At 46.4% G+C, this 26,917-nt stretch overlaps 1 protein-coding gene across 1 annotated transcript; it reads left to right on the top strand.

Annotated features, from left to right (window-relative positions):
• The first annotated feature begins 2,746 nt into the window (after nucleotides 1–2,746).
• TNFSF8 (TNF superfamily member 8) lies at nucleotides 2,747–26,917 on the top strand. The gene is made up of 4 exons (XM_021691660.1): nucleotides 2,747–2,941; nucleotides 12,693–12,735; nucleotides 24,903–24,974; nucleotides 26,433–26,917. Exons 1-4 carry the CDS (start codon nucleotides 2,747–2,749, stop codon nucleotides 26,825–26,827), a joined length of 705 nt encoding a protein of 234 aa, XP_021547335.1. The 3' UTR covers nucleotides 26,828–26,917.

Genomic DNA, 26,917 nt, shown 5'->3' with positions numbered 1-26,917 from the left:
TGAACGTGCTGGGCCCAGCCTTCCTCTTCGTCGTCCTGCCTCTGCTTCAGCCAGAAGAGCTCCGCTTTCTTACGTTTCTACACTCACTGCAGAGTTTCGCTTCCAGAAGGGATTTGAAAGTCACTCAACGAGAAACTCTGTAAAAGCTCTTTCCGTTTGTATCTCGGATGACCGACTGGAAAAGAGAAAGCAGCCAGGTAGCACAAAGGATGGGACCACCATGTTGGCCAGGCTGGATCCCGGAGCAGCTGGGCAGCAAGAGGGCTCAGACCATTGGGGTGGGACACGGGGAAGCTTGCGTGTGGAGGAGAGGCACGGGGACAGCCATGAGATCGGGCGCACAGGCTGCTGGAGAAGCAAACGGATCTGAAAATCTCAACTGCTCAGAAGGTTCTGAGTAAAAACAAAGGGTGATTTTTCCCCCTTGTCAGCCTTCCCTCTCAGGACATTGTACTATATGCAAAATGTGTAACTGTAAGACAAACATTTTTTTCCACTGCCCTTCTCAGCCCCACGGGCCTTCAGGAAGACCTGCACTTCAAGCAAAGCCTTTTTATTTTCAACACCCACAGCTTCCATTCCACAATCAGAAGTTTTCCACTTTCATCAAAGAGACTGAAGACAGAGGCTAAGGGAGCACTGTGTTCTCAGCAGTGCTGGGCAGGTTACGGCGCCCCCCACTACCCACTCACTGTCCATGCTCACCTCCGGACACAGCCTTCTTGCCAGATCAGCTAGGACCCTGGCTTGCTTCATTCCCACCTCAGTTCCCAGGCCAAAGGAACACGTGCACCCACTCCTTCCAAAACTGAGCCCGACTTGGGGTCCAGGGGGTGTCTGCTTCCTTGACTGTGACGTAGGTATACTTTATACCACTCTAGGTAGCCCAAGAAAACAATTTACCTCTTGACGGCTCCTCCATCTCCAGGATCTGTGATTTTACGGATTCACTGGGAAGGAATACTCAGACCAATCCCTAGAGTCTGACCCAGCTCAGGCGATGCTCGGCAGTCCGGGTTCACTGCAATTGCAGCAGGAGGAATCATCCAAGCTTGGCTTTGGATACAGGGTATTTCCTTAGGAGGAGCTGGGATTTCTGCTGGCTCTCTGAGATACAGTGCAACCAAAAATGCGCAGAAAGGCAGGGGAGGGCAGGCGCTTACAGAGAATTGGGTACTTCCGAATGAAGTTTTCAAAGACCCACATCTGCAGGCACGAGCTCTGCAGTGATTCATATTTTAAAAGGGGTGTTGAAATGGAGATTGTTGGTAACTGCGGATGTGACATCTCTGTCCCCTAGAGAATCTATTATAGCTGTCCAAATTCTAAGACTCGGCCCAGGGCACCACTGGGAATGGTTGACGGGGATGGGCCAACACCTTTGCCCAGCCTATCCCCATTCACAGAGCGCCCTCGCTTGACTCTCTCGTGTGAAATGCACAGCGTGTGTCCATGCGTGGGGGGGAAGGGAGGGACGTAAGGACCTGCACAAGGTCCCAAGGCCAATAGCAGACAGGGCTGAGAGCAGAACTCAGGTTTTCAGCCTTCAAGCGCCGTGATGACTGAACGATTTAACATGGGCCGACCGGTATGGCTACGCACCTGGGTGATGTCATTGATCGACAACTGCCACTTTGATCGAAACAGCTTTCGTGCTCTCTGATCCTCAGTTTTGCCAACCGTGGAAAGGAAATGTTCGCTGCGTCAGAGGGCAGAAGTGAGACCGGAGTGAGGCAAGGTGCAAAGCCCGTTAACACCAGCATTGCGCCTGAGATGGTCGAGCTTCAGCTGCAACAGTCACACTCACACACACGCCCACCTCACACCACACATAAGACACACACAACATGCACCCCACATCGTGGACGCGCAGCACACACGCGCCACACGTGCATACCACACGCCCACCGCCCCCCACGCTGCACCTGCTCCCCGCACAGAACACGCCTCCCACGTTCTGCACCACCCGCTTCCCCACCCCCGCGCCACCGCCACCGCCAGGCCCTTCCCCTTTCTGGGAGTGTGCTGGTGAACCCAGGTTTGTCTGCAGGCAGCAGGAATTTTTGTTGAGAAGATCAGTGTTTCCAGATCCCTGCTCTCTTTGAATCCGCCCCCACATTTCATCCTGCCCGTGGCTTGCCCTGTCCGGATAAAACTCCCCATTTGCGGGCTCTTTCTTCCCAGGTAGCTGGTAGCACGTGCAGTTTTCAGCAGAAGCTGATAGGATCAGACTGAACCCTTTTGAGTCCTTATAGCCCAGTCCCAGGACCCCAGCTTCTCCGAGGCCCCGCAAAGAGACATTTTCTGCCGAGGTCTTCTGAGCTGCAGGCCTCGCTAAAGAGAATTTGCGGCTTCTCGAGCAGGAAGGCGTTTTGTGGCTGAGTCTAAATGAAACAGAAGTCGCTTTGTGCACACACACACACACACACACACACACCCCGGAGTAGGGAAACCGTCATTTTCTTACTCGCCCTCTGACATTAATCACCTTCTCTGGAGCTGCAGTTGCTCTGTACTCAGATTCATCCCTGGCTGGCAATGAAAAATGAGCCTCTCCCCCACCCTTGCTGCCGCCTTTCGCCTCACGCCCCCAGAGAAGAGTTTCTTCGTGTGGCAGCCGGTGAAGGTTTTTTTCCACGTCACATGATTCAGGATGCAGGGGGAGAATCCTTCTTGGAACAGAGATGGGCCCAGAAGTGAATCAGATGAGGACAGATAAGGTGTGCTGTGGGAAGACTATATAAGAATGGACCCAGGGCTGCAGCAAGCACTCACCCAAGTGGCCCCTTCTCAAGACACAGCCATGCATGTGCCAGCAGGCCCCGTCACCAGCCACTTGGGAACCACGAGCCGTGGCTATTTCTACTTCACCACCACCGCGCTGGCTCTGTGTCTCGTCTTTGCTGTGGCAACCATTATGATGTTGGTAGTTCAGAAGACGGTAAGTGGACTTCTCATCGCCTTTCCTTTCCGATTTCTATTCAGTTTTCCCCAGAGAGAGAGAGCCTTGAGAATAAACTAATAAAGTAGTTGAGAAGGGGAGGGGGGAGAAGGTACATATATCATGTAGGAAGAGGGAGAAAAGAAACAGGAGCTCAACTCTCTGCAATAATTTGGCTTTTAAGAGAAAAATGGGTTCAGCCATCATGTCAAACCTTTCCAGACTTGCATGGGCCAGAAGAAGAGAGAAGAGCGATTAGTATTAAGAAATTAAGATTTAAATTTTGCTGGGCCAGAGATGCGTATCAAAGAAGGAAGTGATAAGGAAATCTGATAACGGATTTGCACGACTCCTGACTGTGTCTTCAAGGTCTTCCGACCAGATTCCAAGGTTCTCTATTCTCAGTCCAAACGTTGCTGAGATCTCTGGGGTCTCCTCAGTTGCCAAGAGTTTTCTCAACAAGGAGTTAAGTTTCATTGGCCAAGGTGGATAAGGGAAGGAAGCAAGACAGGAGCCCAGGCTTAGCTCCTTAGAGTGCAAGTTGAAAACTTCCTCCTGAGCCACTGCTTGGAAGAGCTTAGGATGTCAGGAGAAACCTAGAGCATGGGGGCAGAACGTAGAAATGTTTTTCCCTCTGAGACTGGTCCAAATACTAAAACGACAAGCAATCACGGGCACCCACCGTAGAAGCAAACTGTCTCAGGAAATTTACTTTGTTTGGAGGAAATGGTACGATTTGTTGCAAAAACAGAAGAGACGAAGGAGGACACTTCTTCATATTTTAGGAAATTGGTGTTTACAGAGAATCCGGCCAGAGTGCATGTTGTAGAAAATACCGTATTGATGGTATATGTTGCTCACAAATTTTTTAATGAAGTAAAGTTTTTGTTAACTTTGGTAATTTGAGAACTCACTCTCTCAACACGCCCTGCCAAAGTGAGAATATTTCTGTTTATTCCTTCAGAGCTCCCATTTTTCATTACAATCCTGCAGAATGTGTCCCGGTTTCCCTTCAGTTGTCTTAGGCTAAATGTTCTATACTTGATGGATTGCTGAAAAGAACTAGGCTTTAAAAGATTTTGCTATCTGTTTCTCAACTGTCATCAGCTTTGAAATTTAAATGAAGCTTTGAGGCTCATATCTCCATAAAAATTAAAGAAAAAAGAATTACTAATATTTGATTTAGTTGAAATGCATCCTTGAATGGGTTCATCTACATCTACTAAGAATAATACTCTTGAAAATATTCTAGGACATTTTTTTTTGGTAGATGTTAGATAACTTCTGTAATTCTAATTTGAATAAATCAGAAGCACTCGGGTGAGTGCTTGCTGCAGCCCTGGGTCCATTCTTATATAGTCTTCCCACAGCACACCTTATCTGTCCTCATCTGATTCACTTCTGGGCCCATCTCTGTTCCAAGAAGGATTCTCCCCCTGCATCCTGAATCATGTGACGTGGAAAAAAACCTTCACCGGCTGCCACACGAAGAAACTCTTCTCTGGGGGCGTGAGGCGAAAGGCGGCAGCAAGGCCAAAGAAATGGCCAAAGAAAAGAAATTGAAGTGGTCTTTAAGAAGTTTTTTAGTTAAATGTTGTAGCTAGAACTGCTAAGAAGGAGGGAGGGAAGGAAGGAAGGGAGAAAGAAAGGAAAGGTATTGGGGGGTGACGATGAAATATAAAGCTGGAGAGAGCTCTAGAAGGGTCCTTATTCAAATCCATTCTTTCCAGGAAAGAAATAGAGTAGATCCTCTTCCCCCATTTTTGTATATGTGGAAAATCAGGAACAGAAAAGAGAAGGGGCTTGAACTAAGTCATCCTGAGAAAGTGATAGAATCAAGACTGTGCTTGATTGTTTAATGAGAACAGCACTCCCTTTGCCAATACAGCCAGCCACAGAAGCACTTACAAACTTCGTTCCTGCTCCTCTCTCTCAGGAGGTTTATCTTCTTGCACATCCATTTCCTTCACTTACTCCTCATGTTAGGGTATGAAAAGATTCACTTCACAATCTGATTGTATGGTTTGGTGGGCTGTGGTTTCTTTAGTCTGGCAGATATCAGTTACTTGTTTAAAAGCTAAGGCTTTAATACTAATTGCGATATTAAGTGTTCAGTGTTTTGCACATATATCATTTCCAATAAATTATTCGGATGTTAACAATTGCAAGAGCTAAGAAGAGTTATCCCTTTGAGTTATGAAGGAAGGCTTCCTGCAGGAAGAGGGAATGCAGGCTGACTCCAGGAAAGATAGAACTTAGATAAACAGAGAGACTCTAAAAGGACCTCTGCTAAAGAAATCAATGGGAGAGACCCAAGAAACTTAAATTCACATCCCAATTATCAAAAACTGGAATGGTCGATGGCTACATAGCACTCTGTGTGAGGTTGGAGGGGGGCAGGGATGGAGTACCATGAGAATGGTTTTACTGGCCTAAGAAGTCACAATTGTAGGTAAGAAGCACATGAACAGACAAAATTTAAAACAAGATCAGTCATGATATATAATGGATGGAAGGTAGCCACATAGGGTTTCCATGACACCACAAGTTACAGAGACAGAGTGTTTTCCCAGGTTTAAGAAACATTTCACTGGAGACTGGAGTTCCAGACTGGCTTGAGAAACTTAAAGCAGGTGGGAAAGGGGAATCAGAGGAGAGGGAACTCCTGGCCAATGAATCAGCATGAACAAAGTGATGGAGAACGGAAGAGACAGGTTATGTAGGAAAACCAACAAAGATTACCTTGAGATTTGGCCTGAAGATCAAAAAACTCCCAGGTCAAACTCCTAGGGAGAGTCAAAGAAGGAGCTTAGCTTTCAATCTCGAATATTTATTGGGCAATTTCTGTGTGTGGGACATCGTTCTAAGCAACAGTGATATAGCTTGAACAAAGCCAACAAGATTCCTGCTTTTGTGTTGCTTATAGAACTGATTGTCTAGTAATGTCTTTAGAGTCCCTGTGGTAGTTTTTCTTAATTTACATTTAAGCCAGTATATTTATTATAACATACCATATCCATATGGTTTAAGAAAAGTAAACAGTAAACATGGGAAAAGAAATTAAAACTCACTCACACCCTGCCCACCCAACCACCAATCCCTCTTCCCTGACATAACCACCATGGACAGACTCTTCCATGTCCTTCCAAAAATACGTGCATCTGCAAATACATAGTATAACATGTCGTTATAGTAGACTCATAATTTTGCACCTTGCTTTATTGAGTTGACAGTATATCTTGGAGACCCTTCCATGGCAATGCATGAAAGTCTGTCTCATTCTTTGGAAGAGTCACTAGTATTCTACTGTGTCACTGCTTCATAGTTTATTTTGTCTGTGCCTAGTGAAGGGCACTTCTGTTTTTCTCTAGAAGTTTTTACCCACTGTCCACGTCTGCAAGTATATCTGTGGGATAAATTTCTAGTGATGGGAATAGAATGTGTATTTTTCACCTCAGTAAATATCATTCAGCCTCAGAAGAGATTGTACCAATATATTCTCAAGTCAGTAAAAGTCCTACCAACAGACACCTCTTCACATCCATATGGAAAGACAGAAAGCTGATTTAGGATTAAGTAAGCACAACAGAGTGCATGCATATGTGTCAGGATGAAACTTGGCACAATTTGTACAGCAAAGCAAATGAAAAACAGTTAAATGTATCTTATCTCTTCCAGAAACAAAGGGTTATATAAGGAGATAGGCTACAAGGTGGACTATAGAGGTGTCATTTCAAAAGGCTCTAAAGTCTTCAATCTAAGGGCCAGTTCTATAAACCTAGGAACTGGGCTTATCCAGTCCCTGAAGAGATTTATTTATATTCCAAAAGGTTAGAGCAAGGGCTCAGGATCATTAGGTTTTCAAGAAGACCCTTTCTAGAAAGAGAAAGAAGCTGCCTCCTTTCCCTTTATAAGTAAATAAAATGCCTTAAAAAAATAAACAGTATCCTTCCAGTACCACTCTACCTCCTCACCAAGAATGGACTGAGCATCCGGTTAGGTGTAGAGATTGTTGGTGGGGGTGGTATGGATTTTTGGTTTGCTTTTACGTTCAGACACAATATAGGGGTGAGTTGAAATGCCCCATGATGCTTCTCTCTACCCACACTACTCTCTCCAATGCATTCAATTTATCACTTAAAAAAAAGAAAAAGAAAACACAGAAAGTCTTCTCAGGGGCAAGCCCTATGCTAGGGTAGGACCCACGTGAACAGGGCAGGACCCCTGTTTTCTGAGGATTCTCAAAGGAAGGCCCAAACACCCAAGAGCTTGAGTCCAGGGCAGAATGGCACAGAATGCCATCGATGGGAGGGGAAGAAGAATTTCTGCTTGGGATGAGGGCAGGGCTTGCAGAAGAGCTAGAACAGAAGCTGAGCCTCCTCCAAGAATCAGAAGGATGTCTTACACCTAAAGTTTTATTTTGAAAATTTTGAAACCTACAGAAAAGTAGGATGGTAAACACCCATATAACCTTTCACCTAAATCGGCTGTGTTAACATTTTGCCCTATTTGTGCTCTTTTTATGTGAATGACAGTAAGGTGCAGACGGCGTGGTCTTTTACCTGCACCTGTCTCAGCACCCATCTCCTCCTCACTGCAAGGCCATTATCACGGCCAAGAGAATCAGTGTCAATTCAGTGATACCATCTAATAATAGTGCACTGTCCATATATCAATGCCCGCCCCTTGTCCAAAAATGTCTTCTACAGCTGTCGTGCCTTCTTTTGATGGGGGATCCTGAATCCACACTCAGGTCATACACCACATTTGGTTATGTCTGTTTCAATCTAGAATGTTGCTATTTAAAGGGTGGTCCTGGGAGCTTGCTGGAAATGCAGAAACCCAGGCCCTGTTCTAGACCGACTGAATAAAAATCTGTTTTTTAATAAGCTCCCTGGGTGACTCTTATGCACCCTAAAGTTTGAGAAGCAATCACCTAGCAATTTCCTCTGCCCTTTGTTGTTTGTTTCTCAGGACATTGACTTTTTCAAAGGGTCCAGGCTAGTACGCTTATAGAATTGGCCAAGTTTTGGATTTGGCTTCGTGTTTGTTGTGACTATATTCAGATGAAGCTTTTTTGGCAAGAGTAGTACATAAGTAATGTTACATCTTATTGCAGCACAACCTAGAGGCATACGTCAGTTTGTCCCATTATTGGTGATGATGTTTGGTTACTTGATTAAGGTGGTAACCCCCGGTGAACACTTTTTGCTTTCTTACTAATAAGTAATCTATGGGGTAATACTTCAAAGACATATAAATATCTTTCATTCAGCTGTTTGGGCATTCCTCAATGATCCTCGCCTGTTGGGGCATGCACTGAGGGTTGAAGAATGATGATTGCCTAATCCTATCATTCTTCCTGCATTTATTAACTGTATTCTTCAGTGGAGTAGAGCTCTCCATTGGAAGGATGGTGGCAGGTGGAGCTGGGGCAGGACTTTCCAGGTGAGGCAGAAGAGGGAGCAGAGGCACAGCCCAGAAGCAGGCAAGCCCAGGTGTCAGGAGAGGAGCGGCAGGGGCCAGAACAGAAGTCAGCCCAGGGGAACAGCAGGAAGCATGGGTAGCTGGCAAGAAGCACTGATAGAGGTAGATAAGAGAGTAGGACGCTATGTCCATCAGCAGAGTAGGAAGAAGATTTCCTAAACTCATGTATGAGCCCAGCCTCCTGTAGCTATTCCCCACCCCCCATTCCTTGGGGAAGGAAGACCTCAGGTGTTCTGATTGCCTAATGAGCAATGTCTTTAAGCCCTTGCTACTCAAAGTGTAGTCCATGGCTTGGCAGCATTGGCATCATCTAAAAGCTTATTAGAAATGAAAAACCTAAGGGTCCATCCCAGACCTACTGAGCCAGAGTCAGCATCTTAACAAGATCCTTAGTGGGAAAAGCACTGCTTTAAGCCACTCTGGTCCAGTTCCCACTTACACTAACCATACCAAAACAAAGGCTGCCAAAAAAAAAAAAAAAATTGTCTTTCTCCTGAGGATTTTCTGTGACCTCCATCCACTTTCTCATTGAGTCACAGGAGAATTTTCTGCCCCAGCTTCATCCTGCCCTACTCTAGAAAGGCAGTGTAGCATGGCATTGAAGAGCATTGTCTTCCAGGGTGACACACTTGATTTGAATCTTTTCCCTGCTAGTCATCATTTGTAGGACCTTCTGAAATCTCTAGGGCTTCATCAATCACTAACTCTTGGGGTAAAGACCAAATGAAATAATGCATGGAAAGCATTTAGCCTTGGAGGACTAAGCACCCTCATGAAGTGCTTCCTCATGCTAGCTTGAAAGTAAGGGAAACATTCCTGGCCCAAAATCTCCATGGCCAACCTTACAAGACAATGTGAGGTCAGCAAAGAAGGGGATATGGAATCTCCCTGGCATATTCTAAACATTAGTTGCCTTTGGCCATTTTCAATCAGAAAGGACATTTTGATCAAAAGCACATTTGGTATCTGATTGCTTCTGCACAGCATCGCTCTGTGAAAGAAATGAGCCTTTCAAGGTATTGGGGCAAAGTAAGCACATCATCAGGATCAAGAGAGTAACCAAAATAGTTATCATTTTGAGCACTTTTCAGTACTTTATATACAATATCTTATTGTGTCGGCAACAAGCCAGTGGAGCGAAGGATGATTAACCCTCTAATCACAGTGACAGAAAGAAACAGGGAAACAGAGTCCTGGACAGGGAACAAGATTGCGATTGAGTCATTCCACCTGGGGGCAAGTAGGTTAAATGTGACGGTTCCTCCCTCCATCCACAGAAACATTGTTGGAAATACCCATCAGACACCTGTAGTCTGAAACAAAAGAAGTACAATGAAGGAAGTGTAGCTGGTTGTTAACCATGGAGATGAAGTTCCCTGAGCTACTCAATGGAGCTGAGAATGACAGCCTGGGCAGGTCCATTAGCTCGGGTCTGTGTCCAGCTTATGTGGGACTGACCACAAAGCCAAGTCACTGAGCAAGATGGTCTACATTTCCCCAGCCAAGACCCAGATACCCAGGCAAGATCTGGGAGAAAATGCAAGGACTCGGAGGCACTTGCCAAAGAGGAGCTGATGGACTGCACTAGATAGTGCCTAGGGCATAAACAACTCCCAGCAAATTGTAAAAGTCACCATCTCTTTACACCCTGCCTTTCTACCTCCAAATGCAAGGATTGCTAAAGGGAGAGGAGAATGAGCATCTCCAACCTTGACTTCCGAAGCTAGCATCTCTCTTGGGGCAGTGGAAAGAACACGAGAGAATTTCAATCCAGGATCTGCCCCTGACTCATGAGTGTCTCGATTTCCTCTTCTATTAAATTAGCCTGATGGACTGAAAGATGCCGAGGTTCCTCTCTGGCTCTGCTTCCCTGATCTTCTCTACCATGGGCAGCAGGGGAATTATGGCAACCTTGTCCCAGGAGCTCTCCAAAATAGGAATAATCACACTTCCATCTTGGATGTCCTGGGCCCTGGGTGAAGGTTTGAGCAACAGGATTCTTTCCTGTACTAGAGTTAGGAAACCTGAAAGCCCTCAAATAACAGAGGCCTCCTCTGACCCCCATATAAATGAGGTCCTCCTCCCAGGTATTATCTCTTACAACCTTGCCACGTATGCAAAGTGTGTTCTGTGGGCCAGGAGCCTCAGTGACACCTGGGAGCTTGTCAGAAATACAGACTCTCAGGCTTCAGCCAAACCAGCTGAATCAGAATTTGCATTTTAACCGGCTCCCCAGGTGATTCGCATACGCGTTAAAGTTTGAGAAGTTTTTATCTTGAAGGGCCCCCTCCTTCATAGTCCTTGCCTCAGCTTGCAATTCAATTATATATTTATTTGTCTGTTTTAAATGACAGCTTTGATGACTAAGCCATAAAATCCACAGGATGTCTTCCAGTGACTAACGTAGTTCCTGGCACACACCAGATCAGGGGCTCATTGAACAGATGCTGAATGTATGACTTTCTGTTATTTCCCAGATGGTTTGTGGAGGCTGGGACGGCCCTGGTGGTTCTACTGTACCAACCTTCTCTCGCTCTCCCTGGACACTTTCCTGGGCGGCCGACGAATTCAACCATCTTAGCACCACGTTTAAACATAGATGTTTTTCTTTATGCATTTCCACATCACACTAATTGATGATCATACTTGGAAGCAAATTAGCCATTCATTAGATTTCGAAATGCTCTTTGCAGTCCAGCAGAGGCAACACGGAGGGGAATTTGGTGATGTCAGGTTTTCCTATGAACTGCATGCATAATTGAGCGACCACAAATGCACAGCATTGTTACTTAGGTTAAGAGCTTTCAACTAAAGCAATACAATCATAGACTATTAGAGCCGAGAGGGAAGGAACTTCCAAGCCAAGTTCACTGCCTTTGCCCTGAAAAGCTGAAGGCCAAAAGTTGATACTGACTTCTGCCATCTCCAGAGCAGAGCTATATGCCCCGGCTTTGCCTTCAGGAGACTTCCTCAATTCCTTACAGCACACTTGGGCTAGAGAAGAGATCCGTTTATCAGAAAATGAGCCATCAGTGGAAGGCCAAGGACAGAGCCCCCAGAGAAAAGGGAAACTCCAGAGGGTCCTAGGTGTTCAGACAGAACACTAAGGAAGGAGATGTGCACAGATGCTAACTTCTTGCTCTCGAAGAGGTCGGGGAGTTATTTTCAGCCACATCAGGGACACCCTCTCTAGGACTTTATTAGTATCTCAATCCAGTGCGCTACAGGAGACCCCAACCTAGACAAGTCACAGGAGAAATAAGATACTCGATTCCTTATTGGCAAGACTCCTGACGTGTGGCTCCATGGCTGAGGCGGGGAGAAAGGGAGGGAGGTGAGGCGTGAGGACGTCAGTCTCTGAGGGCTTTGTGAGGGGTAAAGAGCTGTGCCTAGCTGCTTCTGTTGCCTCCGTGCTCAGAGTACCCCAAGAAGGCCTCCCTATCAGTCCCTCCAACCCCCCAACCCAGGAGACCCCCCTTCAGAAGACAATCCACTTCTATCAACCTCTTATTTATCTGTATAAATATTTATATATATATTCATGTTCATGATAGAACAGATAATATGAAATACAATGTGAATTTATAAATACATAAGATCCCTTTGTGTTTATTTATGTTATATAGTTATAAGTATTTGGATATTATAATCATATATAAATTTGTAATAAAGTCATGAGGGCGGGGACCCGATTTCTTTATTTACCGTATCGTCACAAAGCTTGGCATATAAACATTCAATTAATTCAGAATTTCCAACCACAGGAAAGAGAGAGATGTACCTTCCCAGGTATGTTTACAGCATACTTTCACTGTTTGATGAATCAAATACGGAAAAAAACCCACATGTATTTATATATTACACTCGCTTGGTCTTTTGTTGACCAGAGGGGGGAAAATATCAAATGCAGAAGTGAAAACAAAAGCCCTGGACAGGGCGATGAGTTGCAGATTCTGGTCCCCGAAGCTGCCATAAACTTTTCCTTTTACCCTGCTCGGCCCCCAGTTCCTCACCTGTGAAATGTGGATAGTAACCCTCAAACTGCGTTCCTGATATAGGCAAGTTATCGAGCAAATGGATGAGAAAGCCCAATGTAGGCTGGGTCAGTGAATTAATTTTTTTTTTAACTTTAAGAGTCAAATGGAACACGAATTCTAAATTGCACAGCACTTGGAGGGCAACCAAAATGGAAAAGAAAAAGATGAGTTCTTTCCATTGGATGATGATTTCACGCTGCCTCTTTTTTTTCTTTCTTCTCTTCCAGGACTCCATTCCTAACCCACCGGGAAAATTCCCCCTTAAAGGAGGTAAGACCTTGGAATTGGGAGTAAATGTATATTAAATCATCCATATGACATCATAGTAGATTAACCACCGGAAGCATCCCAACAGAAAAGTGGGTGGAGGCGAAGGTGGAGGCTGCTCAGAGCTGAGCTAGTACATATGGATTCATCCGAGCAGCCTCCGTTCGGCACCCTGGTGCCCACAGCTCTGCCATTAATGAAAATCCCACCTATGACATAGGCCATCACATGGACACGGACAGCAATGCAAAGCAGCATAGTGTTAAGAGCTTGAAATCTGGAGTCAGGCAAATGTGGGTATGAATCTTGGCTCTACATCCCACCCGGGAGCCTCAGTATTTTTTAATCTATAAAATGGGAATAATACTACCTACCTCATGAAGGAATCGGAGAAGTCAATCAGATCTCATCCATAAATTGCTTGGCGTGGCCACTGGCCTGTAGTAATCATGAAATAACTGGTAGTAGCCAAAATGCATAATGAAGGTAGGATTGTAAAAACAGACGTTCTCCTCACCCCCTACATTTCATATCACTGCCATCACTGGTTAACGCATCGTCTCTACGAGCCCCAGAGGGGATATGCAGACTTAGCTTAACACTGAGGATGAAAAACTTTGAGATCATCTGGTGAATGTTTTCCTCGCACAGAAGAGGAAAAGTAAGAGCCAGTGAAGTGTCATGTCCAAGGTCATATGGAGCCAAACCCAGAATCCAGATGTCCTCATCTCCTATCCAATGTTTTTTTTTTTTCCACCCCAGAACATGGACCCATCCCTGTCCTATAAACTTTAGAACCTAGATAGCATCACAGCTGGATAACAAGATAGCTCAGAGAAAAAAAAAGTCAAAAAGAAAGGGTGGGGTATTGGGCACCCAGCTAGAGACCCCAGGGCATCTGCGGGACACGGTGTCTACACAGTGTCTGAACACAGCCCTGCCTACCAACAGCATCCTACTGGGAGTTTCCTTCAGGACGCCTTTCCTGCTATCTATCACACGAACGTGTAGCCAGTAGAAGCAAAAGCCGCAAACAGACAAGCATTCTGGATCTTTGAGGGAAGACTACTAACTACAGCCTTGTAACAATATGTTAACCTTGGCTGGAATTACTTCACAAGGGACCTCAATTCCCACAATGCTTCTGTGGTGCAGGTGCAGCTGTAGACTCTGAAAACCAGCAGGCACAGCTGTGGGTCCATACAACTTTCTTTCTAGAATGAGGTGAGAGGCTCGCTGTGACGCACAGAGCAGAGTCCGAGAGCCCCCATTATGGAAAAGGCACAGGTTCTCAGGAGTCAGAACGTGTAACACACGCCCTCGCGGAGCCTTGCAAAGCACCCAGGCACACTGAGTCACTCTCACTTCTCCTCTCCCATCGTTCCACCACCACCACCCCACCCCCTCCCCGCCTCCGGGTCTTCCAAGTCAAGACCAGAACTTTTCATTTCTTGTGGGAGAGAGAGGCAGTCTTGAACAGAAACGCGATTCAACAACAAGGGTAGTTTGCGTGAGGCGATGTGACCCCAGCCATCCCGGATCACAGTTCCTGTACCTGCAGAGTCCGTCCTTCACAGGTCGCTCTCACTGCCGGGTCTGGCCCTATGCTGGTGTTCACCAGCCCAGCGTGAAGGACAAGGTAGCCCCTTCTTCCCATAGCCAACTATTTTTAATGTAAGGGGCACTCCTTTCCTCCGAGAGTACATCCCTCCCGAGAGCATAAAACTGTCCTTTCTTTTACAACGTGAAGCTGATATGGGTGCAAGTTAAGTTCACTTGCGTTTTGTCTGAGTTACTCTGTTTTGTTTTAATGGACACAAGAGACAAAATCAAAGGCTGCCCTCTCTATATTGGCCACTAAATTTTCATTTGGGGGTAAATTTCTTTGATCCATGAAACCCACAATGGTGGGAGCCATGGACTAGGTCCCTTATCAAGTCCCTTCTTATCTTGGCTATCCCTGTATCAGAATGTGCACGAATCCCAAACCAACTTCAGCTGGCAATTCAACATTTCTGCAACCAGATTTTAGAAATGCTAATAGTAATCCCCACCAGGGCTCTGAAATTTTGTTTAAGGATCTCCCCTTGCCTCTCCTGGGCTGATCTTCGCCTTAATCCTGTGAGCGAGCATCGTGGGGGTTAGTATTTCCCTACTGCTGATGAGAAGCTGAGGTCCAAGCCCTCAAGGTGACTTGCCAGAATCCAGGCCTCCTCTCTGTTCCCTGCGTGATGTACCTGAGCCATGAAATGTTAATGGCCAGCCGTGATGTGCTCCCTGGCTGTCTCCTCTTTGTAATGTACACCCACCTGTCTCCTACCTTGGCCACCTGTAGACACAGTTCTAGGGCGAGGTGGAAAGAATATTACCAAGGAGCAAGACCTGGGCTCCAGAACGGATTTTCATGCTAGCAGGCTGTGTCTCTCTGGGCAAGTCTTCCTCCTCTCTGGGCCTCTCTATAACGTAATAACAATGTACTAAAATGAAATGACACTATGACACTCTGATTCTTTTGCTCTATATGTAAATAGAGAAGAAAAAAAGTCTAACAATAATCTTGAGGGAATCTCCAGCCACAGCCTCCTTCCCCAGTAAGCCCCTCTTGAACAGATACAAGCAGCACATTGCCCCTTTTAAAAAGCCATTGCGAGACACCTGGCCGAGGGGTGCCGTGTCCCAGAAAACCCTGGGAAGAGGTTCCAGAGGTAGCATGTGGTTTGTCACTGGGTGAACAAGAGCTACTATCTATCACACAAACGTTTAGCCAGTAGAAGCAAAAGCCGCAAACAGACAAGCATTCCGGATCTTTCTGGGAGGCACTTTCTAGGGAGCCCTCCACCACTGGCGAATGCAAATCACACACCATCAGCAGGAGCCAGCAGCGGCCCAGAGCCCCGGGAAACAGGCCCATGTACACACACTAAGGTACCTTAACACAGGATGACACTTTGCTGCAGGATAACCACAGAAAAACAAGCCTGTTTTGTCATGAAAGGATTTCTTAGTCCCAACACAAGCTTCCCATACCAGCCAGGAGACTGGTCATTAGCAGACTGCCACCTCACACTCATTCCACGGTGCTTAGGACACAGTGGACCATTCTGGGGGTTTAGCAGGGACCTTGGGCCGGGAAGACCACAGGGAAGAGAACCTTGCCCCATGTCCTTCTCCTCTCATCTAGAAGATGGAGTTGATAAGGGTGACAAGGGACAGCAAACATGACTCTTGGTCTGCCACCTGGCTGAGCCTACATCCCTTGGACACAGAGTCCACTCTGTTCTTTCATCCCCAAGTAAAATGACTCCGTCCCATCCCACACAGGGTAACCAAGATTGGGCTCTGGGGAGAGCCCCGGGCCTCTGGGCTTCTTCTCCTCACTTCTTATTCCAATTTTCCACTTCTGCCACATTTTGAATCTCACACATGCTCACGTTGTGTGGCATATTTGACCAAACCACAGAACACAGGCCCCTTTGCCCTGACTCCCCCAGAGCTCCAACAGCACCCCACCTTTGTGTAAAGCCAAACTTGCCGTAGGATTTAGGGTACGTAGCAGAGTTGGTAGGGCCGTACATTTCATCCCAGGGACGATGTAAATTGAGCACTAGAACCCCCTGTTCTTTTAAGGCCTCTGCCCCTCCAGCTGCTGGAATTTCTCAAAGGACAGCTTTCCCCACTGGGGCGCAGCGCTCCGCCCTGCATACTAACCCACTCTCCTTCTACCTCTTTTCTTCTTCCCCGTTTTCACTCCCCATCCTCCCCCCTTCCTCATAAACTCGGCCTTTATTTTATAGAACGGTTTTGACCACCTTGGTGCCAGCCCCCAGCCTTCCCAACATCCCAGCGACTAAATGACAGTCCTTCCCGCACCAGACGAATTCCGCAGACAACTTTTCAATCAGTTTTTCTTTTATTTCCTCACTACATGTGTATGAGGCTCTGGAGGAGTGAAAATGGTGGGCACTGGTGGGCACCCACCTTGTGCCAGGCACCGGGCCGAGGGCTTCGAGACTCAGCCGGCAGTCCTCACAACATGTCCCAGGGATATTACTGGGATATCCCTGTTGTATAGGGACGGAATTTGGAGCACAGAGGGGTTTACTGACTTGCCTAAGAGTGCACAGCTAGTAGGGAAGAGGGCGGGACCTCAAAATGCGGGCTGGCTCGCCTTGGTTTTGCTTATCCAGGATTACGTTGCCAGATGACACTGCGCTTCCTTCCAGCGCCCCTACCGGTTGGTTCTCCAGGGCTGGGCACCCTTCCAACCCTATGGCTTTCTCAGCACCTGCTCCCACAGCTGTTTGTTTTCTTGTTGTGGAGTTCCGCAGCAGTGAGGGGAATAAACAGCCCATGGCAGGGAATTTGGAAGCCAAATTTAAGCCCTAGCTTTGCGGCTGAGGCGTCATGAGGCTGGAAGATTCCTTCCCTCCGCACAGCCTCCTGTTACAAGAGGTTGGCCTTTCCTATGTCACGAACAACCCGCCCCCTCCACCCCGCTCCACAGGTTCCTGGAGGCCCTGAGGAAGGGGAAGCAGTGGATAGACCATGTATGGGTCCTGAAAGCCCCTTTATAACACAATCCCTGCCCTCTTCTGAATACCTTCTCCTGAATCCAGTACCCAGCTGGAGACAGGGGCAAAGACAGAGAACCGGGTTGGATTTTGGAATACCTACATTCCAGTCCTGGGACTTGAAGCATGCATTTTCCCTCTCAGGGGCTGGAAAGTCCTGTTGTCTAAAAATATCAAGAGTGAGGGGAGCGAGCCAGATGACCTGACCCTGGCATGGATTTTGCTTTGACTCTAACATTCCCGGATTTAGACAAGTGGACTATTTTACCATTCTTACAATTGGCAATTTTTACGTGGCTTGGCAGACTACCCTCCTCCCCACTCCCTCTGTTAAAAAGAAAATGTGGGCGTTAAAAAACATCAAGTAACGTTGGCTCTTCATTATACCTAGTGAACCCACCTGCAGACATAATAAAAACTGCCCTTCGAAGGCAATGAAACTAAACCATGGAGGCGAGCTACTCAGGGATCCCCAGCTATCCCAGCTGTCATATGGCTATCTACGATCCAGGTGGTCACAGCCCCACCAGGACGCCTCACGGGCAGCAGAAGCAGCAGGTAGAGAAGAAGCAGCCTCCCCCACCCCCTGGAAATACTGAAAACAGCAGAGACCTCACTTCTATCAGATAGATTGATCTGGTTCCCGATTGCCCAATTCACCCGTTGTGGTGGGCCTTTTTTTTGGTAACTTTTCACAGCAAGAGGGGGTACTTCTGCTCAGGGGGCAAATTGCTTTTCAGATAGTCACAGGGCTTAAAGAGCCTATTTGCTTCTCCATTTACTTTAAACACACGCAAAGCCCACTCTTACACTGACTTTTTCTTAAGGCAGAGCTAACAGGAGTTGGGAATCTCTCCACAAGAAATAAACTAGAAAATAGGCTGCTCAGAATAAAGTGGAATGGAGTCCTGCAGAGGCCATCCAGAGTGCTAAAGCAACCTATATGTAATCCCCAGCCCCTGCTGCCAAGGAAAGAGAGGGGGGGAAAGAGAGAGGAGAGATGAGGGAGAAGAGGAGAGGGGTCCAGACGAGAGGAGAGGAGAGGAAAAAATATTCAGATCACTGGGAAACATATTAAAATTTATACTTGAATTTAGCACATACAAATTACAAGTCTCTAAATCTGAAGAAATCCCCATCTTTCCAATACTTCGGGGAAGGAAAAAGGAAAGAAAAAGAGGTAGGGGAAAGAAGGAGGGATGGAAAGAGAGAAAAGGAAGGATAGAGGGAAAGCAGGACTTGGATGATGTATTTCACTCAAGCTCTCTGGTCGCCACCTATGTTGGCTTGAGTCTCTACCAGCCCAGCCGCACAAGCCCTGGACCAGGGAATAGGTTGGCTCTTCATTATACCTAGTGAATTGGTATAATTCATCAGCTAGCATCCTTTGGGTGGTGGACACCAGGCTCATTGCTATGCATGATCTCATCTGACCTTCCAGCAATTCTTCAAGGGAGATTGTTACTATCCTCCCTTTGGGGGAGGATTCAAAGAGGCTGAGTGACTTATGCAAAGCCACACAACTTAGTAAAATGGCAGAGGTGGAATGTGAACCTAAGTTTGTTTGATCCTAAGCCTAATTTCCCAAGTATGCTGTTATACCTCTGCATCTAGAATAGCTAGGAGATGTTTTTAAAAAATTATTTAAATGTTACCAGATTTCACCATGCGACTTCAGTTTCACTTTGCCTTTTGAATTATACACTTTGTATGCTTCTTAACTGCCCCCAATAATATTAATTCCACCTGCATTTAGATTAAGTCAGATAGGTTGATCTTACATACTATAACAGCTCAGGATCAAAAAGACTCGAAAATTCTAAAAAACTGTCAAGAAATTCAAATGAATTCCAGCTTGACCACAATTTGTATCTACTGGTCACTTTCTATGTGCTTAACACTGAGCATGTGGGATGAGTACTCCCCAAGTGCTGTTTGTAAATCCAGAGTCACCTCATTGTCTTTTGCTTAACAAATAACCCATCTTGGAGTCCTTTCACCACTAGTTGGCTTTGTGGCATCAAGGAAATGGTCAAGTTGAAGCCAACTGAAATGACCCTTAGGTTAAGGATTCACTTTGATTCCAGATTCTACTGATAATGGAGAGACTCTCCCCTAGATGTCACTGTTGGGACTCTCCTGGATATTCCACCAGAGGAAGGGACTGCCAGAACCTCGGTAGATGCCGTCATTAAGATAATTCCTTTCCTTCTTAGAAGGCTCAAAATATTGGCAACAGATGGAAGGAGCATTCTACACATTCTTCTGGAAGCCATCAGATGGCCTCAAACATTTATGCACATAATTGAGAAACTTCAATCCATCAGATAATGCCATGAGCTTTGCTTTAATGAGCATTTCATCAGCCAGCTCACTCTGTTGAGTTGCATGGCTAAGCTGTTTACTGTAACAAGGACAAGAGGAGTAGGGGAGGAAGGGACTACCGTTTTCTGAATGTCTCCTCTAAGCCAAATGCTACACTGGCCACTTTACATCCATTGGGTCTTTGCAACAACCATTCATTTGGGTTTATTATTATCAACCGACCTTACAGATACAGTAACTGAGGGTCCGTAAGGGGAAGTGACAACTAAAAGCCTTGACCAGAGCCCAGATGCACTGTGTCTCTCTTGTCCGAATATCAGCCTGGAAGGTGCCTGGCACTCTGACCACATACCATCTGGCCAGAATGATTGGCGTGGTTTGTTTTGCCAGCTTGGGCATTGCTGCATCTTGATGGAAGCCCAATCAAGGCTTATGACTTATGACTTGGCAGGTTCAGCACATGGTCCTGAAGTCACCTGCTGGCATTCTTCTGTGAGAGGGAGTCCAGAAGGCTCATTAGTGCCCTTTTCCCAGCACCTCCAGCTGTCTCATCAGTTTTCAGCCCAGTGTGCATGGTGGCTGCAAACCCACTTCTTCCTACATTTAACACTTCCTCCTCCATGGAAAGACTAACAGAGGACAGAGCCCTGGACTAGGAGTCAGGAGACATGTTCTCTGGACCCAGCTCTGCCACTATCTACAGTGACATCTTGGGCCAGACCCTCAGTTCCTCTGGGCTCAATGTCCTTCCCCACTCATAGAACAGGGTCTTGGTTAAGTGGGCATCAAATGGCCCTTTCAAGTCTAACATTTTGAGATCCCAAGGCAGGGTCCAGTCTTCAGGTTGTCATTATGCTGGTTTCTAGAACATGTTCTTTTCTTTTTTAGGATTTTATTTATTTGAGAGAGAGAGCACGAGCAGGGGGTGGGGGTTGCAGAGGGAGAAGCAGACTCCCCACTGAGCAGGGAGCCCAATGCAGGGCTCCGTCTCAGGACCCTGGGATCATGACCTGAGGTGAAGGCAGCTGCTTAACAGACTGAGCCACCCAGGCACCCCTAGAACATGGTCTTTTTAAACACCTTAAGCAACACCTCTCTCTCCCTAGCTCTCTCTTCTGTGAAACTGGCCAAGAAGGTTTCATTGGCACATACTTCTCTCCAGGCTTCCAAACAATGCCCAGAAAAGTTCCATGATCCTAGAGGAGGCCAAGTTTGGGCTTATAAATCTTGCCCATCTAAAGACCTTGGTCTTCAGAAAAATTCACAGAGTGCTTAAGTTGTTTGAAAGATGGAATGCCCCATAGAAGGGGTAAGGTGTCCAGGCTCTGGTCCTACCTCTGTCACTAATTCATGGGGTGACCTAGGACAAGTCTGCCATGGGGGTAACATTGTGGAGCATATGTGTTTTGTTATATATTTGCCAAAGCCTGGACCAGGTAACCTCTCCAGGAACTTCCATTTCTACAAACCATGCAAATCCTTACAGAATCAGGCTGTTCATAACTTAGATGACCCCATACCTAAAATGTTCTATTCTACCACTGCAGGTGTCTGGAAATCTAAATGTGTGAAGAGAGTCTCCTAGATGGGGTAGAGCAACATGCCCACAAAGACAGACAGTTGGAACTGGGACTGACTTTCCCCCTGCTGCAGCAAGCCTGGCTGTATATAGCTGAGTCTACACAGCCTGCTAGAATAAACTAGAAGGGCCACACTGCTCTTCATCTAGCTAAGGACACTAGGGCCCAGAGAGGGGAAATTCCTACATTCTAACTCCCAGGACATCAACTCAGTCATGACTTGCAAACAGTTCTCATTTCCCCCACCCGAATGGTCAGTTTTTCAAACTGAACCCCTCCAGACATCATATTCAGCTGGGAAATTAATGAAACAGGGGTGTTTTTCTCCCCATGCTCCCAGCATCCAAAATTCCAGAGACATCACAGGCTTCCAGCTGCAGGTCACACCACCTATTTGTAAATCACCCCTTCCTGTCTTCATAACCAAAAAAGAAAGTCGTATCGTGGACTCACAGGGTGACACATGGCTGGCGAAATGCCCCACTGCCTCTTGGCAAGAGCCTCATGACAGCCCAACACATCTTTGAATAGCACTAACTGGTCAAATATTTGAGCTGCCAGCCCTGTGATTTACAGTGTGATGTGTATCCTTAGAGAAGGTCTTCCCATCACCTCATCTGAAAAATAGGGACAAGGGCAATGTTAGTTATGAGCTGAGCGCGTCATCTCTTCAAACCTCCACGTAAAGCCTTGGTGTCTGGGCCCCACGGAGCAGGCTGCTCCACCTTCCTGCTGACAGCCTGTCAGATGTGAAAGGCTAACAATCGTGTCCTCCTCTGGGCTCCTCTCCACATTCAACTGCCCCCTTCCGCCAATAGCTTCTCCAGTGTCCCATTCCCAGCCCCCTTCCCTCAGGCAGCTCCAGCAATGCCATTCTTGGAGATGGTTGCCCGTGTTTTTCCTTTTGCTTGAAACCATCTAAAAGGTTCTTAAAGAAAAACTAAAATACACCTTGCCATTTGACTTCAGGAAATGCAAATGCTTCCGAATGAGGGTTGGTTTTTTTTGGTTTTTTGTGTGTTGTTTTTTCCATCCTTGGGTTTCTCAGAATTACAGCTGAGGTCAACCAAGCAAACATACGAAGACCAAAGGGGAAAGGAACAACAAAACGTGCATGTGTGAGAGGCAAGCCCAGGCTTGTACTTGTCCAGCCACCTACCTGTTTACGGAAGCTCACCTGACAGATGCCACAAGTGATACGCTGTGAGGGGGCCTCCAGCCAATGAGCAGAACCTGTTCTTGGCATGCTGTGTTGGCCTCAGCCTAGGGCATGAGTCCTCTCCTCCCATTTAATCTATGCTAACCTGAAGAACTATGTGGGAATGAGGCTCGGTGTTCTACCAGCCTTAAGGGGAAAGACAAGCCAAGCACCCCCATTCACCTCACTCATGCCAGAACTCAGCTGACATCCACGGTGGGAAGTAAGAGGGAGAGACAAGATGATTCAATTCAACAAACATTTACAGAGTATCTTCTGGGCTGAACAGTGGGGATATATAAATAGTTGTCTCTGCCCTGAGGGTTCACAGTCTAATGGAGGAGGCAAATAGGCAAACAGAGGGAAGGTCAGAGATGACTTCCAGGCCATGCTTTAAATAAGTAATAACTTCCCCGGTGAAGGGAGGTTTCCAGGTGGAGAGGCAAATTAACATGCATGTTTGGGGGCTGAGCGGTATCGTGGTCAGCAAGCAACCCAAGGCATTCGAGTCAGACAGCCTGGGTTTGAACCTCACTCTCCCACTGATGCGCTGTGCAAATGTGAACAAGTCATTAACCTTTTAAAGCCTCAGTTTCCTTATGTACAAGACAGAAATCACTGTAGTAGCCTTCTCATGGGGTGGTTGTAAGAATTAAGTGGAAGACCGAATGTAGCATGCTCAGCAGAGGACCCGGAAAATCGCCATCACTATATTAGCTATTATTATAGTCTGCCCTATTGCTACTACTCTCAGGATCGAGAGTACAAGGGAAGGAGGGAAGGTGGGGGTGAGACTAGAGAATGCAGGAGGGACAGATCACTAGGGACCATGAACGCCTGTGGAGGATCAGGGCCCTGATCCAGCAGGCACAGCAAAGTCCGAAAGGGACTCCCAGCAGAGAAGAGACATGGCCAGATATACCTCGCTGCAGTGTTTTCTGACTCGATATTCCACACTCCCAAAAAGGGAAGGCTGGCCAGGGGGACTCTCTTAACAGCGCTCACAGTGCATTAGAAAATGAGCGGCCCTCATGTTGTAACTCTGATTCTAAAACCTCAAGAGTGGCTGTGGCTGAAACAGGCAGGACAAGAATGCCAGGTAAAGAGATGGGATCCAAAAAAAAAAAAAAATGGCAGCTGGTCTACCAGCGCTCATCACCAAGGAGACCTTTGGGCCAGAGCACCTATGGGTTGAGGGCAGACAAGGATCAAAGCTGCCCCCTGCTTCTGCCGGGGTGGCTGCTAGCAATGAGCTTGTTCAGACAGCAGAGGGAACTGTTCGCTTAACTTCCAACCTCTCCAAGGCTCCATGGGGAAGTGAGGAAGGCCAGGAGAGGTTTCCTCAAGCCTGGGGCAGAGAGGCAAATGGGGAATATTGTGAGCCCAACAGATACCACTCAGAGATCCAGCGAGCAAACTCATCAGGGCGTGGCTGCTTCAACCAAACAGGCCCATGGCTGCCTCATCTCTGGTAGATGGAATGAATGGTCACCCTGATGACATCATCAAAAAGATGTCAATGTCAGGTCTTAGATCTCCCAGTTTTATAGACAGGAAACCAACATCCAAAGAGAAGAAGGAATCTACCCACAGTAAGTTGAATTCATGAGTCACCGCAGGAAATGTATAACTTGGCTCTTTGCATATAAAATAGTTTCTATAATAAGAAGCTGCTAAGCCAGCATCACCGGTGAATATATTAAAAATATTTTTGTTTCTTAAATACCATAATGACATAAACACTGTCTTTTTCCCCTGCCAAGGAATTTCCTGGTAGCAGGCTTCCTGCTTAGATCTCTTTAATCTTATATCCTCTTAAAATCGAGCACAAGAATGTGTTTATCTCCACTGTCCAGCAAATGGCTTGGAGGAGGAAAACTGGCCTCTAGAATCGGATAGACATGGGGATGAGTCTCAACATTACCACCAACTTGCTTGACCTCGTGTCATTGACTCTGTCTAGGCATCAGGACATCCACTTGGCAGAGTTATTCGGAGAATTCGATCAGCAGATATATGTAAAAGTGCACAGATTAGTATCTGGTGCGCTCTCAAAGGGAGGATAGCAGTAATTACTATTGGAACTATGGTTCTGACCATCACTGCCAGGCTGAGTGACGTGGGAGAGTATACGTAGTCTGTCTGGTGCCCAGGCTTTTTCCCATCTGTAAAAGGGACTTAATAATACCACTCTCATTGAGTTGCTGCAAGGGTGAAGTGAAGTAGGTAAAGGGACAGGAATGGTACCTGGTACCTAGGGGAGCTCAGGTCCTCTTTGCTTTCCTTCCCCCTACTTCCAGTCTTTGTGGAATCAACTAATTCCAAAGAATCCTAAAGTACCTGATGGCAAAATGAGAAATAAACAGGTTTCCTTTTAGGTCCCCAAATGGAAACAGAATACTAATTGTCTCCATCCAAGGGTCATGGAAAAGGATCTGGTGTCTCCAGTCCCCAGAGCAGAGAAAGACATTTAATGTGTGATCACCTTATTTTTAGGAAATTGCTCAGAGGACATCTCATGTATACTGGAAAAGGCTCCATTCAAGAAGTCATGGGCCTACCTGCAAGGTCAGTAACTGAATCCAGGAACTCTAGCTACCTGAGGGCCACTTCCTGTGGCCTTTCTGAAACCTCTAAACCAGAGAGGGCACAAGGAGAAGGCCATGGCCAAGTACGACCTGCAGATGTGGCATCTAGCCTGCATGCTATTTTTTGTAATTTGAGTTTAAAGACCTTAGGGGCGAAGGGGAGAGAGCCACAAGACTCCTCCTTCCCCAGCCCCCTTCACCTTTCTGTGCTGCCAACCTGGCCTCCGAAGGCATTTGTGTCTGACCCTAAGGGCCCCTCTCTATTCAGATTGGGGGGGGCCAAGTCTGGGGCCAAGTGCACAGTACTTTTCCTCACGAAACAGAAGCAGGCTCTTAGTCTCTGCCTCTGTCGGGTTACTCACAAGGGAACCACAAACTTGCCTTGTCCCCTGATTGACAACTTAATGAACTTGCAGGAGCCCAGCCTATTTGCATACTGCAGTGTGCCCCAGCTCAGAGGCCCCTCTAAAGGACACAATGCGAGGCACTTAGGCTGGGAAAGCCGAGATATGGAGGGGATGGCCGAGATCCGCTCAATAGCCATTCTGCCCATTTTAAAAATTCCATTTTGCAGTTAGATTAGTTCTCACTCTTCAGCTGAATTGCAACGAGGTTGAAAGGGAAGGCATGGAGGCAATTAGAACGAAGGCCAGCCTTCCAATTTTGAAAGGCACCCTGACTAATCAGTGCTAATTTTCACTTGTCAGGACTCAGAGAGACTTGGCTTTCCACATGAACATGTTGGCTCACAGGGTCTGCCAATCCTCTGCTTCTCTAAAAATCCCAGCTGGGAAGAGCCCCTGACTGTACACTGGCGGGGTCTACACAATTATGTTTGGCTGCCCTTTCAAAGAGAGGAAGACATATAAAAAAATTGAGACAATGAATTGTTAAAGGATGCAATCAACAGACTGAGATTCTCCTGGACATCTTGATGCTTAAATTGGTTACTAACTGAACAAAACTGGATCTCCTATCTCGGATACTTGATGCAATGCCTACCAAATAGTAGTCCCTTAGTGATGGAGCATTGATTGATTGATTGATTGAACATGATAGTCCAGAACTTGTGGGGAATATAGTCCAGGAACTCACGATCTGAAAAGGGAAAGTTATTAATTATAATAATAACAGAATAATATAATAAATAAGCGGAGAGTGATTCTATAGGAGGTTACAGTAGTCCATTACCATGTGTCTTCTGACCCTCCAGCTTGAAGCATTAGAGAAAAGGAGGAGGGGTGGTTTTGCACCTGTGCCTTGAATATTAAGCAGCACCTGGAATGAGTAACATGAAAGATATTCCAGATGGTCAGAACAGCAGGCAACGCTATAGAAAACACAGGTCTCGAATGGGAAACCTTGAGTAAAAACTTCACATTTTCCGATCTGCATCTGAAATATGCTCGGTAATTCTTTTTTGTCCTTCCCTTTCCAGTGTCAAAGCATATAAACAAATCCAAGTTGTCTTGGAACAAAGATGGCATTGTCCATGGAGTCAGATATCAGGACGGGAATCTGGTAATCCAGTTCCCAGGTTGGTATGTCATCATTTGCCAACTGCAATTTCTCGTGAGATGCCCAGAACATTCTGTTGACCTGAAGTTGGAGCTTCTCATCAACAAAGACGTCAAAAAGCAGACGCTGGTGACAGTGTGTGAGTCTGGAGCACAAACCAAAAACATATACCAAAATCTCTCTCAATTCTTGCTGGAGCACCTCCAGGTCAACACCACCATATCAGTCAAGGTGGATAAATTCCAGTATGTGGATACAAACACCTTTCCTCTTGAGAATGTGTTGTCTATCTTCTTATATAGTAGTTCAGACTGAACCATTTCTTCTGGTCTTCAGGAAGAAAGCCACTCTCTACCATACAGTACTTCATCCATCCAAACACTTGGGCAAAAAGAAAACTCTAGA

The sequence above is a fragment of the Neomonachus schauinslandi genome, chromosome 13 (genome assembly GCF_002201575.2).
Source record: "Neomonachus schauinslandi chromosome 13, ASM220157v2, whole genome shotgun sequence".
NCBI classification, from domain to species: domain Eukaryota; kingdom Metazoa; phylum Chordata; class Mammalia; order Carnivora; family Phocidae; genus Neomonachus; species Neomonachus schauinslandi.
The sequence above is the reverse complement of the archived record's forward strand: the minus strand, read 5'-3'. Positions and strand labels throughout refer to the sequence as shown.

Bases quoted from the DNA above. Each gene is read 5' to 3' on its own strand.
- TNFSF8 (XM_021691660.1), top strand. From the start codon at position 2,747: ATGGACCCAGGGCTGCAGCAAGCACTCACCCAAGTGGCCCCTTCTCAA. The intron at 12,736-24,902 runs GTAAGACCTTGG...CCTTATTTTTAG, and splicing joins AAAATTCCCCCTTAAAGGAG to GAAATTGCTCAGAGGACATC. The intron at 24,975-26,432 runs GTCAGTAACTGA...TTCCCTTTCCAG, and splicing joins GTCATGGGCCTACCTGCAAG to TGTCAAAGCATATAAACAAA.